The sequence below is a fragment of the Phascolarctos cinereus genome, unplaced genomic scaffold (genome assembly GCF_003287225.1).
Source record: "Phascolarctos cinereus isolate Bilbo 61053 unplaced genomic scaffold, phaCin_HiC Scaffold_4;HRSCAF=312, whole genome shotgun sequence".
NCBI lineage: Eukaryota > Metazoa > Chordata > Mammalia > Diprotodontia > Phascolarctidae > Phascolarctos > Phascolarctos cinereus.
This window is the reverse complement of record NW_027555847.1, coordinates 658585426-658604516: the sequence shown is the minus strand read 5'-3', so window position 1 is coordinate 658604516 and position 19091 is coordinate 658585426. Positions and strand designations below refer to the sequence as shown.

Genomic DNA, 19091 nt, shown 5'->3' with positions numbered 1-19091 from the left:
AAAAAAGGCACGTAGAAAGAGGAAGGGCCTGAGGCTTCACAGAAAGTTAATGGAAGACCTGGGACTAAAACCAAGCCAACACATGTGGCCCTTTATTGTTTATACTTTCCTCACAAGCTGATGAGGAAAGGAGTGCAAGCATTATCATCTCCACCACCACTGCAGATTGAAAGTGTAAGCTCATGGGAAGTAAGCCATTCTCTCTTTGCAGATGATTCCTAGATCCAGCCCTCATATCTCTCTGCAGTTCCAGTCTTGCACTACTTACTGCAGGGCCCGAAGGCATCTGTCTCAAATTCAATGTGGGTCCAAAATGGAGCATGTTATCTTTTTCTCTAAGACATCCTATCTTCCCAACTTCTTGACATCTGCTTCCTTCTAGTCACCCTGGTTTACATAATAAAGAATAATCCTGGATTCTTTTCCCTCCTCAAATCCAATCAGGCAACAAAGTCTGGTCCATTCCACCACCACAACATTTCTTACATCTGTTTCCTTTTCTATGCTCACATGATCACTCAAGTTCAGGTATTTTATCACTGCTTGGCTGGACATTGCAAATGGCCAGAATTCTAACTGGTTTCCTTGCCTCCCACTCTCCCCTCTTTTATTTATCCTTGACAGCTGCCAAATTGATATTTTTAAAGTAGTATGATCATGTCACTCCACTGCCCACTCAACTTCAGAGGGCTCCTTTCTGCTTGGAAGATAAACTCTGTTGTTTAAAACCCTTCACAATCTACTCTCGCCTATATTTCTAGGCTTCTCCTTCACTCACTTTATGTTCTAACCAGGCTAGCTCACTTGTGTTGAATCTCCCAACTCTGGATCTTTGCATTTGCTCCCTGCCTGACCCTCTCCCTCCATCCCTAGCATGTATTCCCTTATCTCTGACTTCATATAATCCATTGGCTCAAGGGCCACTTCTCACAAGAAGCCTTTCCTAATCCTCCCAGTTTTTAATGCCTTCCCTACCACATATGTATATACATGTATATGTATGTGCAAAGGCACACACCCACCCCTGCATATGTTCCATTTTTTAAAATCTGTGCACATTTTCCATTCTACCCAGTGGGTTCCCTGAAGATAGAAGCCTGTGCTTTTTTTGGGGGGGTATTCCTAGCCAGCCCTAGCATGTACTTAATAAATGATGGTGAATGAATGAATGGATATATATTTTTTTTGGGGGGGTGTATCCCTTCCCCTGGCACAGTACAGACTGCACTCCTTCTGTACCTTCTCCTCCCTCGGGTTCTTTTCCCACAGAGGAGCTCCTGCATAGTCCAGACAATATCCTTTGGGACTTCTTGCATTTTGAGGGCACCAGTACAGCACCAAGCTGTCCATGCTTGCTAAGTTTGCTATGAGAAGCCCTCATTTTCCTTCTCTCCTAATCATTCATTTCCATCTCTAACACTTAATTTCCAATAATAATTTGTAGGCCAATTCTCGACCCTTGATCATGAACCTACTGATGACCACCACATCTCTGCACTCACAAGGAAACTGAGGCTCAGAAAAGGGAAGGTGATTTGCCTAAGAATCTGCACCTTCCAACTCTCAGAGTATACATACTTGCTCCCACCACCCCAGGGGGACTGCCTTAGCACATACTCCCTGGAGTGATTATTTCTGATGTGCACATCCCACAAGGACAGGCACCATGCGGCATACTCATCAATGTCCCAGGCCCCCAGGGTACATTTGGGTACACATATTCTATCAATGTTTGCCAATTAAAGCCCACCCTAGAGTTGGCCATTGTGTTTTACTGAGTTTTAAGTTTCAATGAAAAACATGCTCTAATATCATTCCCCTTTACTGTGTTTCTGCACAGCGTTCTCTAGTTGGAGAAGGTGAGGTTCTGTCTCCAACCACAATCTGTAACCTTTATCCCGGGGCTGCTTTTTGGATTTGCTGAAGACAGACACACAGGAGGCCAATTCTTCCATCTGACTCCATGGGCTTTTGAAAAAAGCCTACAAAGGCACATCGTAAGCCTGAGACTTTGCACGTTTCCAGAAAGAGTCAAAACAATGGGCACGGCTTGGGAGCATGAAAAGCAGTAAGGCTCCCCCTCTCTCGCACTGCTCCTTTCCCTAGCAGAGATCCTTATACAGAACTGTTGACCTCACTGGATATAATCCCCCTGGAGAGGATAATGGTATGGATGCAGAGAAGGTGTGGTATAGCAGAAAGCGCTGGATGTGGAGTTACAAAACCTGAATCTAAATCAAAACTCTGACATTTACGAGTGATGTGACCCTTAGCAAATCACTTCATCTCTGTAACCCTCAGTTTAGTTCTCTTTAAAGTGGTGACAATACTTACATTGTCTGATTTACAGGATTACTGTGAGAAAAGTGCTTTGTAAATTTTAAAGCCTTAAAGAAATGCACACTATCACTATCATTTTAGTTTTACCAAATGTAAGTGTTCTGAGCAATATGCCCATTGTAAGATGGCAGCCTGAGCTTCCCACTAATAATATTCTGTAGTGCAATAATGTCCAGACCTCTGCAACTTTTCCTCACATATCAGATCTTCCTGAATCTGTTAAAAATTATGGAAGATAAACCCATACGAGAATTTATCAAATGACATTTTGTTTCAATAGGGTAGCATGAACCACGGTCTGAGGTTATGGTATGTGTCCTATAGCTGTACATCAATCTGGCCAAAGGAAAGCAACAGAATACAAAATGCTAATCAATCAAGATCAAATAAGAGAACTTTGTCTTTGATCAAGAATAGAGCCTATTCAAATTTTCCTTGTGTATTATTATTATTATTTTTTAACTTTTAAAGCTGACATTTTTGGGGGCTAATCTCTGAGGCCTACTGCCTCTACCTTTTTAGCTATCATCTTCCTAACTCCCTTACTGGTGTCTGGGGCTCCTAAGTGGTGCTCAAGACATCAGGAAAAATCACTTCCTTCTGAAGCTACTGTGCCTGGTGAAGCAGCCAAATGGGGCTAAAGCAAGATAAGTTTTCCCTGATGTACTGTCCAGTCTTACACAGAATCCTAAGCCCCTCCAAATGTAGACAGCTGCACCTTCTCTAATGCAAAAGCATGTTTCAACTGAAAATCCAAGGATACACCACACTACCCTACAAACAACTCAACACAATGGGCCTCCAATGAAGAGCGCCTGTAACCAGCTAGGGAGAACGTGAAACTGAAAGGCTGAGGACATGCAGCAAATCAAAGCCTAACTGGTCTCCTGCCTCCCTCCACAAAGTTTGCCAGAAAACCTAAGGCAGCAGCAAAGAGCTCTACACAAAAAGGAAAAACTTGCCCCCAGTGCACATCATTTGGTAGTTGTGGCAACCAGATGTGGGTGGGCAGATGCCTAGTAAACGGGTCTGCTGAAAGCTACAGCATTTAGAATCCGGGAGCCTGGATCAACATGGGTTAAGTGATGTAGACTCTTTTGGCTGCTTTGCATCAACCTGAAGAGCTCTCTGGACACAGAGACTTTGCCTTATAGTCCATTTTTTTTTTTTGGTAATACCAAGGAGGCACAGAGAAAATGACAGTTAACCAAATTCTCCTTCAGCACAACTGAAGACATCTAGTCTAGCTGTGATACCCACTGAGCTCAGGCTGACCCCATCCTCCTGCTCACAGCCAAGCCATCAATCACGGAGTGAAGGGGCTGCTCTGTCCCTTTCTTCACTTACCTGTCTTTGTATTTGATCACAGCATCCACAATCTTCTTCATTTTCTTGGTGAGGTTTGGTGGGTTTGGAGAGAGCTTTTCAGCAGGGGGTCTGCCACGTTTCTTTTGCTTTTTGCTATCATCATCCTTGTCACGGCTGCGAGTACTGGTTGTTGGTGTTGAAGAGCCGGCATCGCTGTCCCGTTTGCGCTTCCGAGATGACTTCTTCTGCCGGACTTCTTCCTCGATTTCCTCCAGTGTACCTTCCTCTATGGCCTTCAAGGTCAGTGGTAGTAAAACAGAACAACCACCATCCAGATTATTTAGGGAGAGGAATACAACAGAAACAATTCATTCATACACAAAGCTAAGGGAAGGGCTGCTAACAGGAAGGGAAGGGAGGGCGAGCACCATACCACATATCCCAAATCTGGCCCAGTTTGCTTGCTGTGCTATCTAAACATTGTTGCACTTACTCTTTTTAATTTAATGAGTGCTACAAATGAAAACCCCCATGGACAATTTCACCCTTGAAGAAGAAGGAACACTAGACTACTAAAAGTTAGGAGACTGAGCTAAGATCAAATCAGCTACCTGGGTCCAAGTTTTCTTATTGATAAAATGAGGGGATTGGAACAAATTAACTCTGAGGTCCCCTTCCAGCTCTAAGACTCTATGGTTTGAGGTATCTCTATCAATCGACTTTTCCTGCCCAGGAAATTAGGGACTTCATGGCTCTCCAGCAGAGGCCTTTCCCCAAGGTCGTGATCCACTTCCCCAGTATGTCCTCTTACAAGACAGTCTGCTTGTTAGGAACTGAATTTGTGTCTCAGACTTTGCCATTCCACCCAGTAAGACATGCAGCAGACCCCTAGCTCTGTCTACCGGAAACTGGTTTCTCTTTGCTGTGACTTTCATCATGGCTCTAGGCCTCTTGAGCTCAGATGCTGCAGAGGCCCAAGCTGCTTCACCTTCACTTTGCATCCACTGCGCTGACTTAATAGGCTTGTTTAATCCTTTTCTGCATTTAAAATCTTCTTCAAGCTACACATCTGAGTGCACACACTTCTGGAAAGCCTGTGAGATCTGAAGTAAGCAGACTGGCTTTACAGGCTGGTAGAGGGAAGCAACAGTCAATAACACAAGAGTTATTTGGAAATGAAACTCAGCAAGGGTGTTGTCTGGTGGGACAGGTGAGGCTGGTCGGTTCTGTTATGTGATCACATCATCTGCCTCGCCTTGCTCTCCGGAAACCAAGTTGAATATACTTCATGTAAGTGTTTCCTCTGGTCTTTTTTTGGGACAATATCTGGACAGAAATCAACAGCTGCAACATAGTCCTCTGTCAGCTCTTGGTTTTTAACAACATTTAAATGGAAATTATCAACAGAAAGAAATGAGAGTGGGCCATGCTCTGACCAGGAAGTTCCTGCTGGCTGACTTTATGCCCAAATTAAGGCCAAGTTCTGATGCTGGGTTTCTTAAAAATTTTTTTTTTTTATTGATCTTTTGGTTTTTACATCATTTCCAGTGTCCAATATTCCCTTTCAGTCTGCCCTCCCTAGTGAGCCATCCATTTTAATAAAGAATAAGAGAGAAAGAAAAGTAGGTCAGTTAAACTAATAAACATGTCCACTGAATGTGAGAGTATGTGCAATTGTGTATCCACAGCACCCCAACACTGTAAGGAAGGGGAAGAGGAACATTTTCTCATTTCTTTGGATCACAGACTTAAGAGCTGGAAGGCACCATGGAGCCCACCAAATCCTCTAAAAGATGACAAAACTGGGGCTAAGAGAAGTTAAACTGTCTTGCCCAGGGCTACACAGCTAGGAAGCATCTTAGGCAGAACTTGAACTCAGGGCTTTCTGACTCTTAGCCCACTGCACAGGGCTGACATTAGAATCTAGCCTTATGGTCATAGTATAGACTTTAATTTATTAAACTCATTAGGTTTTTTATTTTTTTTAAAGCAGGATAAACTGTAAACCAGTTTACTGTCTCATATATAAGCCACTTTAATAACAGAAAAGTGGTATTCTGAATATGCATAGAAAAAAGGACAGAGAAAGAAAATAAATTTGTCAATTTTTCATTACTGTCCAGCTGAGGGGACGCTTTTCCCTAGACAGAAATATACTTAGATAAACTCATTAGTTTTTACATCCTCAGAGCAAACAAATCAAGGCGGAGCTTCTGGAGAATATTATGGTTTGATATACTCAAGGGAACTTATTTTTCTTGCAAAGGAATTCCATTCATATTAATATCTGTGCTACTTAAGCCTCACTGACATTGAAATAAAAATAAACTTGAGTAAGGACTGCTGGAAGCCAGTCAGATTTCAAATAAAATTCCCACTCAAGACTAACCCACTGGACAGGAGACTAGTTTCTGAGCACAGACTAAGGTCCCCAGGACACTAACAAGGGTAGTCTGAAAAAAAATCAGTGCAGAATGAAGCCATCACCTACAGTATATACCTTGAGCCACTGCTTCTCGGTCAGTGAGTCGCTGTAGTCAACTTCTTTACGGTGGCGGGAGCCTCGCCCAAACATCTTTTCTTCTTCTTCCTCACAGGTCAGCCTCTCAACTTCAGCATCATCCTTAATGATCCAAGACGGAAGCTCATCTTCTTCCATCAGGCGTGGCTTTCTTTTGGGATTTCGAGCTTCCTCTCGCCTACGATCCAAATCCATGCGCTAGGATACAGTGAAAGGAAGTCAGGGGCCCGTGGGAAAATCAGGAGCAATTATTAAGGGGCCCACTGACTATTTCCATTCCTGCTACAAAGTTCTTGGGTGTCAGTGAGATAAATATAAAATATGCATCCTATTTGATATGAATCACAGTCAGATACCTAAGTTGTATATTTAGCTGGAAAGGCTTTCTGTAAGCACTAAAGGAGAAACTATAGCTCATAAAGTAGCTTTATCCCTATTCCGGCACGGAACACAGTCAAATCTAGAAACAAAGCATAGTTCTCATTTTTCAGGTGCAGATGCTGTTGGACAGCCCTTATTCTAACGCCCCACTGTATTGCTATGCTCTAGAATGGGCCTCTCTGGCTCGCTCCATGGATGCAAGGATACCAGGGCTTAAACCTTCCTTGAAGGCACACATCATTTTGCCCTCCCAGGGCCCAGGTTGACAAGGTGGCACAGGTGGGCCTTGGAGTTATGTTTGGCTCCGAGTTAAGGTTATATAGTCACCACTTCCATTCTCAGAGAAGATGGAGTTGAGAAATTCACAACTATTGAAGCAGCAAACAAAGGTTATTTTACTATCTCTTCTTCAAACTCATTAACTTTTGATGGACTGAATTCTCCCTGCAAGAGAGCCATTCAGATTCAGCAAGTCAACACATTAAAGTGAAGACCACAATTACTGCTCTGTTTACCACAAGACATACCAATGGGAGAGATGGGAGCTTAATTCTAGTTCACCCGTCAGACTCATATTCTTTATCAAGAATGATGGGGGGCTCATTCTCTCTCCAATCAAATCTTGGGGTCTGGTTAGTAATATTAGTGTTTTTTACTAAAAATTATCTGTTATGAAACAATCTTGTAGATGCATACAAACTGTTAAAAGCATCCCTTTAATATTTCTATTCTCTGTCTCTCCTAATGAAGCTCCTCTTAGCAGGAAATACCACACTGCCTGTGGCCTTCTCTATTGACTGTAACTATCCCAGCCTTTGGTGCTCACCATGAAAAGATCAAACTCCTCTTCATGTCGGGCGATCATCTGATTAACAGTCTCGTCATCTGGAACTTCATCTTCTTCCTACAAGATTTTAAATACTTAATTCTACTGTGGAGACTCTAAAAGGAGTTGAAGTGAGTGGATTTCAACACCGACAGTCTTTACCACCTGACAGCTATTCGGTGGTCCATGGGAAATGAGGTTGAGGTCTCAGTCCAGTTTCCAGTGGACAAGTATCCACATGGCAACAGAAAGCACACACATACACACACACACACATCGTCAGATCTGGCCCTTTGCTGGCCACCTCAGCACAGAAGCCAAGGATTGAATGGGCATGGAGACTGAACTACCCCTCTCACCTTTAGAGGTGGTTCCTCCAAGTCAGGGTTGAGGCACATTGGCGGAGGGGCAGTGTGGGCGAAGCTTGCACTGCCGCTGCCCGTGCTGTGTCTGCTCTGTGGATAAATAGAGGACTTCAGTCTCCAGGGCTGTCAATCCGGCATCTTTCACCAGCACTAAAAGTCACTTTAAAGAAAAGCAAGTACTCATCCTCTTTCCTCTCAGCCCACACTCCCTTTATTCCAGGGATGTAAAAAACATAAGAGAAAAAAAAAAAGGAAAAAAAAGGAAAAAGGAAAAAGAAAAAAAAGGAAAAAATGGAAAAAAGGGAAAGGCACCCATGCATTCACCATTCACACTTGGAAAGAGAGAGGGCAGGGTCCGTCTGGCCTCTTACCTCATCCTGTTCCTCATGCTCTAGGATTGCCTGGAGGAAAGCTCTTCTCTCATGGCTGGAGGATTTCTGGTCAAACATACCAGCCTGGATAACCTTCTGATCAACATTTAGCTTGTATTTGGCTGCTGCCAAGATCTTCTCTTCCACACTATTGACTGTGCAAAGACGGAGGACCCGGACCTCATTTTGCTGCCCAATACGATGGGCACGGTCCTGTGCTTGTAAGTCCTGGAAGAGGAAATTGTTTGCTTGTCATTTCAGTACAAATTTCTCTAGGAAAAAAATTAGGTTCTTTAAATGTCACTCAGAAGGCTGGGCCTTTATGAAAAGACATGCCTGGTATATCTGATACTCCCAAAGCCAAGCATGGAGTTGCCTAAAAACCTTCTGCTATTAGAGGGAATTATACCTCTAGAGAGAGAAGCTCAATTAAAAGGCTAGTTTTGCTGATGGTTTTCACTAGAGCAACTGAGAAAACCAGCTCCTCTTTCTACAAATCATGGATGAATGGAGCTGCTGAGGCCAGGGCCATTACCACCTCTGGAAGCGGGCCTAGGAGGAACTGCCACCTCAGTTTTCCTTCAGAAGCTTTTACCTTCTTCGGGATTCAAGGCTATAGTAAGAAAGCTCAGTGTTCACTACTTCATTCTTGGGAAGATCTGTTTTTCACCATACACACTCTCTTCCATGGCTGCCTCTCATGAATATAACAAAAACAATAAATATTTACTCAGTGCTTCATATGTGCACAGCACAACATTAGGCACACCTTATCTTTTTTTTTCTTTTCTGCGAGGCAACTGGGGTTAAGTGATTTGCCCAGGGTCACACAGCTAGTGTCGAGTGTCTGGTCGGAGACTAGATTTGAACTCAAGTCCTCCTGACTCCAAGGCCAGTGCTCTATCCACTGCGCCACCTAGCTGCCCGTTTTCTCATCCCCCCCCCCATTTCTTGCTTAATCTATCTCTGGGTTAAATCTGGACATAAAAGTGAGGAACAAAAGTGAGCAGAGGCAGATAAATGGTCAGCAACTAGATTAGAGGAGGAAAGCAGTACTTAAGTCTCCACAAGGAGGGATACAAACTTTGCATTCATGTGTCCCTGGCAGGAAATACAAAAGGAGTGTCCCTGGCAGGAAATACAAAGGGCAAGTCCCTGGCTGTGACTTTTTTCTCTTTAGCTGAGTTAGTAATCTCTCACTTTGCACAGAATGAGAGCCTGAGAAAAACAGCTATTTTCAGGTGGAAAAGAGGGAGGCAACATGTCTTCTATCTTAGACTCTATACCTCATTGCACTATGAATGAGCTATCCTTTGGCTTACCTGTGAATATTGACAATATGTGTTTGTGCTTTCATAGAATCAGTATAAGAAGGAATCTCAAGAGGCCATCCAGTTCAGCTACTTGTCTCCAAGTGAATTCACACTTACACCATCCAAAGCAGATGGTGACTGGTTTTAATCATCTCTAGAGAAAGAGATTCTATAGGTCCTCTGTAGGTCATGTGTTAAACCAGTCAGAAAAACTGAGATAGGAAGGAAGTTGGTGTTTAAACTTAAGATGGAAGCATAACTGTGTCCCCTTTCTCATAAAGGGGGGGGAACAGCTTTTCTTTGCTTTTGGAATCTATCAAGAGTCTCTTCACTTAGCTCCATTTTTCCTTTACCTGGTGAGGATTCCAGTCACTGTCAAAAATTATCACAGTATCTGCAGACTGGAGGTTCAGCCCAAGACCCCCGGCCCGAGTACTCAGGAGAAAAATGAAATACTCAGAGCCTGGTTCATTGAAGGTTTTCAGCAACATACCCCGGTCTTCAGCTTTTGTGGTTCCTGATGGGCACCAAAGAAGGAAGGAGTTAGGAGTTTTGACATCATCTAACAGTTAGAAGTCTAAATAAAATGACCAACCCAGGAAGGAATAAGCACCTTACCCAGCTTTACAGGTAAGTTTTGTAAAATTCTTTATATAAATCAAGTCCCCTAACATGGCTATGGGGTCATTTTAATCTAAGCAAACATTTACTTAAGGAGATATGTACAATATGTAAAGAATAAACACTTTTAAATTTAGTTTATATATCATGAACTAACTTTATTTTTCAACATATTTTTCACAAAAACAAAAAGCCCAAAATAAGTGCCTCAAATGATTGGCAAGAGTGTGACTAGAAACACTGCCCCCAGTATTCAGTGGTGGTGGAGGATGCGGGATGGTCCTTTGCACAAGGCATAGTAACTGTGGGCAACACCGACACTGCCCTGCCCCCCCACCAAAAAAAAGGGATTCAGATATGCATCCTACAAAAGAAGTATCAGTGACCAACCAGGCCACCGCACAGCGTCAAATGTGAATGGAGTACTAAATTACTGTTATCACTAACCTGAGAAATAAAAGCAGGCAGTTTGGGCTCTGGAGTCCTATATTATTACTGAGGCAACTTCTTGCTTTGCAAAGAGAAACATTTCTAAGGGTAAGAATACAAAAATCATGTTTCTCTAGCCCCAATGAATAGCAAACCATCTGCTTTCTATTAATCCTCTTGGGCAGAAAGAAAAGGCTCTCCAGACTGAGAAATGCAGGTTCTCTCACCAAGTAATGGCCATGGCCATTTCATTTCTTATATTCATGGGTAAGCAATTTGACTGCATTGTGGGAACAGCAGAGAGCTTTCCAGGCCTCTTTGGTCAATAACATCTGTGATCAAAGGAGCTCTAAGCAAAATTCAGAGATTATTTCAAGTCATCAAATGCAAATGAAACACTTCCTGCCAACCTTCTGGACGTAACAAAATAACCAGGATACTTAACTACCAACTAAGCTTGGGCTGAGTCACTGAACAACGGCTAATCTGAATCGGTCCCAATAAGGAAAAGGGCCAGCAGGCATATCATCACCACCCTGGCTTGAGCACCTGACAGGAAGGCAGCAGAATAATGGGACCAGAGCTGGACCCTCGGTCTAAATATGTTTCTAATAAGAGATTAACTGAGGTCACAGTCAAACTCTCATGAACCAGTTTCATCATCTATAAAGTGGAGAAATCATCCTTTGAAGTCTTTGCTTTCTTCACAGGGTTCTGTAAGGATTAATTAGGAAGCTGAGATGCTTTCAGTAACTCAGGTAAAGGAATCACTAAACTATAAGACAGTTTTCAAATAAAAAGTTCTCTGTTAAACTCACCATCAAGCCTGAGGTATTTAAAGCCACGATATGCAAAGTAATCTTCCATGATGGTCATGAGAGAGGTCATCTGGCAGAAGAGCAGCACTTTATGGTTGGTAGCTCGGAGCTTGGGAAGAATTCGATCCAGGAGTTCAAACTTTCCAGAGGCTCGATATAAATCCAAGCTGGTGTGCAAAAAAACAAAAAACACATGACACATGAAAAGAGGACGTTGAGACAGAAAAAGGAGGGAGATTTTTATGACTCTATGCTTACTTTAATACTGGAGGGGTGGCAAGTAGGTCAAGGATGAACAAAAAAGACTTATACGTACAAGAACATTTAAAGGAGTGCTTCTTCATAGAAGTGGGAAAAGTACCCACATGTACAAAAATATTTATAGCAGCTCTTTTTGTGGTGGCAAAGGAACTGGAAATTGAGGGGATGCCCATCAGCTAGGAGAATGGCTGAACAAGTTGTGGTACATGAATGTAATGAAATACTATTGTGCTTTAAGAAATGATGAGCAGACGGACTTCAGAAAAACCTGGAAAGACTAATATGAACTAATGCAGACTGAAGTGAGCAGAACCAGGAAAACATCATACACAGTAACAGCCACATTGTGTGATGACTGACTCTGACAGACTTAGCTCTTCTCAGCAATGCAAGGATCTAAGACAATTCCAAAAGACTCATGATGGAAAATGCTATCTACAACCAGAAAAAGAACTATGGAGTCTGAATGCAGATTGAAGCATATTATTTGCTCTTGCTTTCTTTATTTTTATCATTTCTTCTTTCTTGTGGTTTCTCCTATTGGTTCTAATTCTTTTTTACAACAAAACTAATGTGAAAATAATTTTAATATGAATGTATATCTTGAGCCTATATCACTTTACATATTATTTTGGGGTGGGGGGAGGGGAGAGATGGGGAGAAAATTTGGAACTCAAAATCTTATGGAAGTGAACGCTGAAAACTAAAAATAAATAAAATAAATTTATTAAAAAAAAAACAAAAACAAAGGAGTGCTTCACGTAGTGGCAAAGAACTGGAAACAAAACGGGTGGCTATCATTTGGGGAATAGGTAAACAAATAAAGTAATGGAATAGAATTTTATTGTGCGAAAAGAAAGGAAGAATATTATGGATTCAGAGATATATCTACATGTGTGTGTCTATATATGTACATACACACATATAATACATATATATACTTATATGAAGTGATGAAGAGTAAAATGAACAAAACCATGCCAATGATTTTTACATGATGATCACAATAAGGAGGGGAGAAACAACTCTGACATCAAACAACTGATGACGAAAGATTCTTCCTTCTTGGCAGAAAGTTGCTGGACTAAAGGTACAGAATTAGATATGCCCAATGAATTAATTTGTTTTGCTTGCATATACATATTTGTTACAAGGCAGAGCTTCTACTCCAGGGGTACTGGTAGGCATGAAAAAAGAACATGACTAAAACATTTTAAATAATGAACAGAAGAAAATGCAAAAAGGAGAACACAGAGCAATTTTGTTACTATCTTGTTAAAGTTAACACATACATGTATTTAAAAACCTCTGTAACAAGTTCAGTTTCTTATACAATACTCTTCCCTGTTCTTTTCTATATCATAAAATGTTTGCTTTTGTTGATGACTGTTAAGTTCACTATCAAACACATTAAGAAAACCTTCAAACCCCAAATCCAGATGAGAGGAAAGGGGTAGGTTTCAAAATATTCACAAGAGCACATTTTTTTTGTGGCAGCAAAGAACTGGAAACAAATTAAAGGCCCACTGATCAGGGAACAAACTGTTTAAATGGTGATTCATTAAAGTAATAGAATATTATTCAGCTGCAAGAAATATGAACAGGGGGTGGGGAGAATGGGGCACACAGGCAGAGCCAAGATGGCAGAGTAAAAGCAGTGACTTGCTTGAGGTCTCCCCCAAACCCCTTCAAATACCTGTAAAAAATGGCTCTAAAATTCTAAAGCAGCAGAATCCACAAAAAGACACAGAGAAACAAATTTCCAGCCCAAGACAAGCTGGATGGTTTATCAGAAATGTATATCATGCTAGGCGAGGAGAAGAATGCAGTTCAGCATGGGCGTGCAGGCAAAACAGGTCTCAGTGAACCTGGAGCAGCCCTCAGAGGACTGAATCACGGGCAGTTGTGGCAGTTTCCAGACTTCTCAACCCACGAACACCAAAGACAACTTAGAAGGTCAGTAGGAAAAGTCTGTGACTGTGCTGGTGAGACAGAAGCTTGGCCCCAGCCCCAGTCCCTGTGTGCGGCCCCAGGGCGGCAGCTGCTTCCAGAAATTCTGGTCCACAGACTGAGGGGAAATCAAGTGGCTGATCAGAGAGGGATTGCAGGGATCTCTCTGCTGGTGCAGGATTCTCTTGCTTTGCCTGTGCTTGGATCTGGGTCACAGCTCTGGGTGGCAGTCCTGGGGCTAGGAGGAATGCTGGTGTGGTGGAGCTTGTAGTGGTGGTGAAGAAGAAATCCTCCTCACAGTTCCAAGGCAGAAAAGAGTGCTTGTGGTCACTCATAGACCAGAGCACAGGCCAGGAAAGGAGTAAACACCTCGTCCCTTATCATACGCCTTGGAAGAACTGAAAACTTAGAGGTCCCTAGAAGTATCTCTGAAAACAGCTGCACAAAACCCCTGAAGCTTAGGACAGTATATTCTCCACACTGGAAGCAGACTCCTACTTAACAAAGAGTTTACAACTCAACTAACTGGCTGGGATCATGACCAAACCTTGCAAAAAGAGTCAGACCAAGAATCTTTCTTTGGTGACAAAGAAGATGAAAACATACAACCAGAAGAAGACAACAAAGTCAAAGCTTCTACATCCAAAGCCTCTAAGAAAAATATGAATTGATCCCAGGCCATGGAAGAGCTCAAAAGGATTTTGAGAAGCAAGTAAGTGAAATAGAGGAAAAAACTTAGAGTGATGCAAGAAAATCATGAAAAACAAGTCAACAGTTTGCTAAAGGACCCCCCAAAATACTGAAGAAAATAACACCTTCAAAAATAGCCTAACCCAAATGGCAAAAGAGGTCCAAAAAGCCAATGAGGAGAAGAATGCCCTAAAAAGAAAAACTGGCCACATGGAAAAGGAAGTCCAAAGGCTCACCGAAGAAAATACTTCCTTAAAAATTAGAATGGAGCAACTGGAAGCTAGTGACTTTATGAGAAATCAAGACACTGTAATGTAAAACAATCCAAAAGAATGAAAAAATAGAAAACAATGTGAAATATCTCACTGGAAAAACAACTGACCTGGAAAATAGATCCAGGAGACAGAATTTAAAAATTACTGGAGTATCTGAAAGCCACAATCAAAAAAAGAGCCTAGACATCATCTTGCAAGAAATTATCAAGGAAAACTGCCCTGATATTTTAGAACCAGAGGGCAAAATAGAAACTGAAATGAATGAATCTTATTCTCATTAGATCTGGCTTAAGGAGGGAATAACATACACACTCAATTGGATATGGAAATCTATCTTACCCTACAGGAAAACGGGGGGGAAGGGGATAAGAGAGCAGGGGGACAGAGGGAAGGACAGATTAAGGGGAGGGGATAATCAGCGGCAAACACTTTTAAGGAGGGACAGGGTCAAAAGAAAGAATAGAATAAATGGGGGGTGGGATAGGATTAAGGGAAATAGAGTTAGTTTTTCACAACATGATTACTATGGAAGTATTTCGCATGACTACACATGTATAACCTGTATTGAGCTGCTTGCCTTCTCAATGAGGGTGGGTGGGGAGGGAGGAAGGGAGAAAATTCGGAACCCAAAGTTTTAAAAACAAACACTAAAAATTGTTTTTACAGGCAACTGGGAAATAAGATATACAGGCAATGGGGTATACATACCTATCCTGCCCTACAGGAAAATTGAAGGGGAAGGGGATAAGAGAAGGTGGCCACGGCGGGGGGGTTGGGGGGCTGGCGCACGCCCCAGTGCTGCGCCGAGGGGAGACACAGAAGTGAGGGCAGATTAGGGGAAGGGGTGTTCAGAATGCATGCCATCTTGGGGTGGGGGGAGGGACAAGATGGGGAGAAAATCTGGAACTCAAAATCTTGTGGAAGTAAATGTTGAAAACTAAAACTAAAACAAACAAAAAAAATGAATTGACTTAACCCAAAGTAAGCAGAACCAGAAAAATAATATATCCAATAACAACTATATAAATGGAGAAGTAAAAAAAAAAGAAACGCAGTGATCTGTGTAATTATAATGATGACCTAGCTTGGTTGCAGAGATAAGAAAATGCATCTCTATCCCTTCTTTGCAAGGGTAGGGGACTATGGGTGTGGAATACTGTACATCCTATGACATTTGGATGATTTAGTGGTTGGTTTTGTTAATCTGGTTTTTTCTTTCTTTTTCAATCTGTTACAAGGGTGGTTTGGTTAGGCAGAAGAAGTGAAAGGATATATTCAGAAATAGAAGTGAGGTTAAAAACAAAAGACATTAATAAAATTAAAATGTATACATAGTGGTAGATTATACTGCTAACGATAAAGCCCAAATCAAGTAAAATCATGTGTATTTTGTTGTAATACGTTAAGGTTGGAGCTTTTTAATCAAAGGAACATTATAAAAAGCCCATCTTCACCTGGATACTCAAAATGGGAAATCTCAAGTAAATGCTGCTCTTACCCTTGGACAATGCCTCCAGTAAATCCCAAATGCTCAGAAAATGACTCCTGCAAACAAAACAGGACAATTATTTAAGCTCAACAGAGATTTAGAAACTCTAAATTGGTGGTGTCAAATTTAATAAAAAATGGATCCTTGTGGGCCAAGAAAACCACAAATTAACATTATCTACATCGTACTCTATTTTTATTTTGTTAAATATTTCCCAATTACATTTTAGTCTGTTGGGGCTTCACTGAGTTCTGGAGTATTCAGCCCCAAGTCGAACATTTCTGCTTCACTTTATAATCCATAACTGTTCCTGGGCTATTAAATAGCCCAGAGATTGGCTATTTAATCAAAGTTTTACAACTGTGAAAAGTAATAGTCTTTTTGGTAACCCCAGATGGGAAACAGCTTAAAAATTAACAAGACTTGGTGGCTTTTGTCTTTTTCACAGTACTTGTGCATCTCTGTGAAAAGACAAGAAGGCACATTTGGGCAACAAAAGAATAGCTACTTGTTTGCACCAAATACCGAGGGGTTCATCATTTTGACCTGATGGGATCATGAAGACCCATATCTGAGCCCATCCTGAATATTAAGAAAAAGCTTTTCTGAACCAGAAGTGGGAGTTGTGTTGTAACCCAGTAATGCACACTCCCTGTGACAGGACTCCTTGGCACCTGCCTTACCTCTATGTGCTGGAACATGTAAGGATGGTTGCAGATCTTCCTTAGCTGCATGATTGTGTTCATCAGTGTCTTGGTGCCACCCTTGCCCTAGGAAACAGATTTCCCAGTCAGAGCCTGTACCTAAGCAGGAGAATCAGCTCAGAGAGAATCCTGAGAAGAGTGACCCCACAGGCTCTCCTCATTAACTACAGATGACTGATTCACTTTGAATACCAAGGCATTACAAAGGGTTATTTACATGGGAAAAAAAGTTCTCACATACTCCACTGATAAGGATTTAAGGATTTGTTTGCGCTCTCTCAAAATCATTTTCAGATAATACAAGTGAGGAGACACAAATTTTCAATTCTGAAAGATAGACTGGCAAGGCAAAGTCCACAAAGCTCTTCAAAAGGCAGGAAAACATGAATGAGGAAATACTTGAGAGCCTTGCAGACAAATGCTCCCAAGGAGATAAGAAGGGGAGCTATGTTCAAATACAGGATCAGCACATGCTGGGGAAGACTAATAAGTGCGAAGTGCCACGAACTCTCACGTACTGAACCAAGCTGGTCATTATCACAATGATTAACTTTAAAATGATTGGTGGACAAAAAAAAAAAAAGATTGGTGGACATCAGTTTAATGCCCTCTGAGCCAAGCCAAGCAGTAAGTTAAAATGGCCTGGAAACCCATCAGTTAAAGTGCCAATAATGTTATATGCTAAATAAAACCAAAAGCAAGCAAGGGGAATGAATCCCTATCAACTTTCAGGCTCTTGAGTCTCTGAAGCCCTGGCAGGGAAGGAAGAAGGATGGACAAGGATCTGTGCCAGACCTTCTTGTCCTTCTCTGAGCCATCTGTCAAGAGCACGCCCTTGGCCTGCATGTGCCGGTAGAGGACTCGCTGCAGCGCAGACATATCGCACTTGATCACATACTCCACCTGGAAAGCCACAGAAGACACCACTTATGGAGAGCAGTTCTTTCGATAAGCCAGCAAGGCCAAAATATTCCGTATGAGGTACCCACCAGCTCCCTTCTCATGGCAGGGCATAGTAAGGAAGGCAGTGGGATAAAAAATGAAGTTAAGGGTTTGGCTGGGAAGAGAACCTGATGGGCCTGAGACCTCTAGCACCCTTGGCTTGTCACCAATGTCTTGTTTTCTAGAAGGGTTACCATGAAAGAAAAAGAAAATTCAGTTATTAAGTACCTACTTATGTAGCAGATACTACGCTAGGTACTTGGGAGATAATGCTGAAAAATGATAGTCCCTGACCTTAAAGAACTTATAATTCAATCGGGTTGTTGGGAGTAAGGTGGGGGAATGGACAGCTAGGGGAGATGATATTCACAAGTAAACATAAGATAAAATATGACTGGAGCAAAGGAGACATCCAGGCCAAATACTTTAGACAATGTGGAGGGGGTACTTTTAGGTATTAGAGGGGAGGGGAGAGAATAGTGGGAAAAAGAGAACCAGGAAAGGCTTAATGGAGAAAATAGCACCTAAACTGGGCCTTGAACAAATCGATCAAAAATTAACAAGTCTTTATTAAATGGTTACTATATAGGTGCCAGGCACTGTGATAAGTACTGGGAATATTAAAGACAAGGCGCTTATTTATGTTCTATTGGAAGAAACAATGTATATACATATAAATACAAAACAATAGCAGTGGGGTGGGTGGGGGTGTTATGTGATTAGAAGCTGAGGGGCACCAGGAAAAGTCTTATGTAGGAGGCAGCCCTTGAGCTGAGCTTTGGAGGAGGCTAAGGATTCTGAGAGGTGAAGGTGAGGATGGAGTGAAGGATTTCAAAAAGCACAGATGAGGAGGGAGAATGGCGTATTCTAGACGCTAATTCATGTACTAAGGAATGGAGGCAGGAGAGACCTGGAGGAGACTGGAGAATAGACAATAGTCAAGTGGCAAGGATTACAAGTGTGTGAAGTAAGTCTGGAAAGGTGGGTCTGAAATCAACTGGCAGAGTCCAAGGGTCAGTGTTTTATCATTGTGACTATGGGGAAGCCCTAACGGTTTCCGACCAAGGAGTAACATGGTCAACCCTGTGCCTCATGCATTTTGACAAAGGTGGGTAGGATGAATTAACAAAGGGAGAGCGTAGAAACAAGGTGACCAGGGAGAAAGTTATTTCAATTGTCCAGAGAGAAGTGATGAGCGCCTGAACAAGGGAGGTGCTGTATGAGCGGAAAGGGGACCAATGTGAGAGATGCAAAGTTAGGACCTGGACTTGGTGACTGATTGGTTGTGAAGCACAAGAGAAGAGTTAAAAAATGATTCTGGAAGTTGAGTGGGAGGTAAGCTTAAGAAGAGAACATGTCAGATTTCACTTTGGACACACTGAATCTGAGATATTAGTAGCATACTCAGGCAAATGGCAAGATCAGGGTAGGGTCAAGGGAGACACTGACAGGGTGGGCTCAAAATACCTGACAATACCTATACACAC

The 19091-nt window shown here is 42.0% G+C and overlaps 1 protein-coding gene across 1 annotated transcript in view; it reads right to left on the bottom strand.

Annotated features, from left to right (window-relative positions):
• Nucleotides 1-19091, bottom strand: part of SMARCA4 (SWI/SNF related BAF chromatin remodeling complex subunit ATPase 4) — a 121222-nt gene that overhangs the window by 11073 nt on the left and 91058 nt on the right. The window contains 10 exon segments of the mRNA XM_078153908.1: nucleotides 3688-3941; nucleotides 6149-6367; nucleotides 7377-7454; nucleotides 7736-7831; nucleotides 8113-8340; nucleotides 9779-9942; nucleotides 11294-11460; nucleotides 15968-16014; nucleotides 16642-16728; nucleotides 17458-17565. Coding sequence (XP_078010034.1) covers nucleotides 3688-3941; nucleotides 6149-6367; nucleotides 7377-7454; nucleotides 7736-7831; nucleotides 8113-8340; nucleotides 9779-9942; nucleotides 11294-11460; nucleotides 15968-16014; nucleotides 16642-16728; nucleotides 17458-17565 — 1448 coding nt within the window.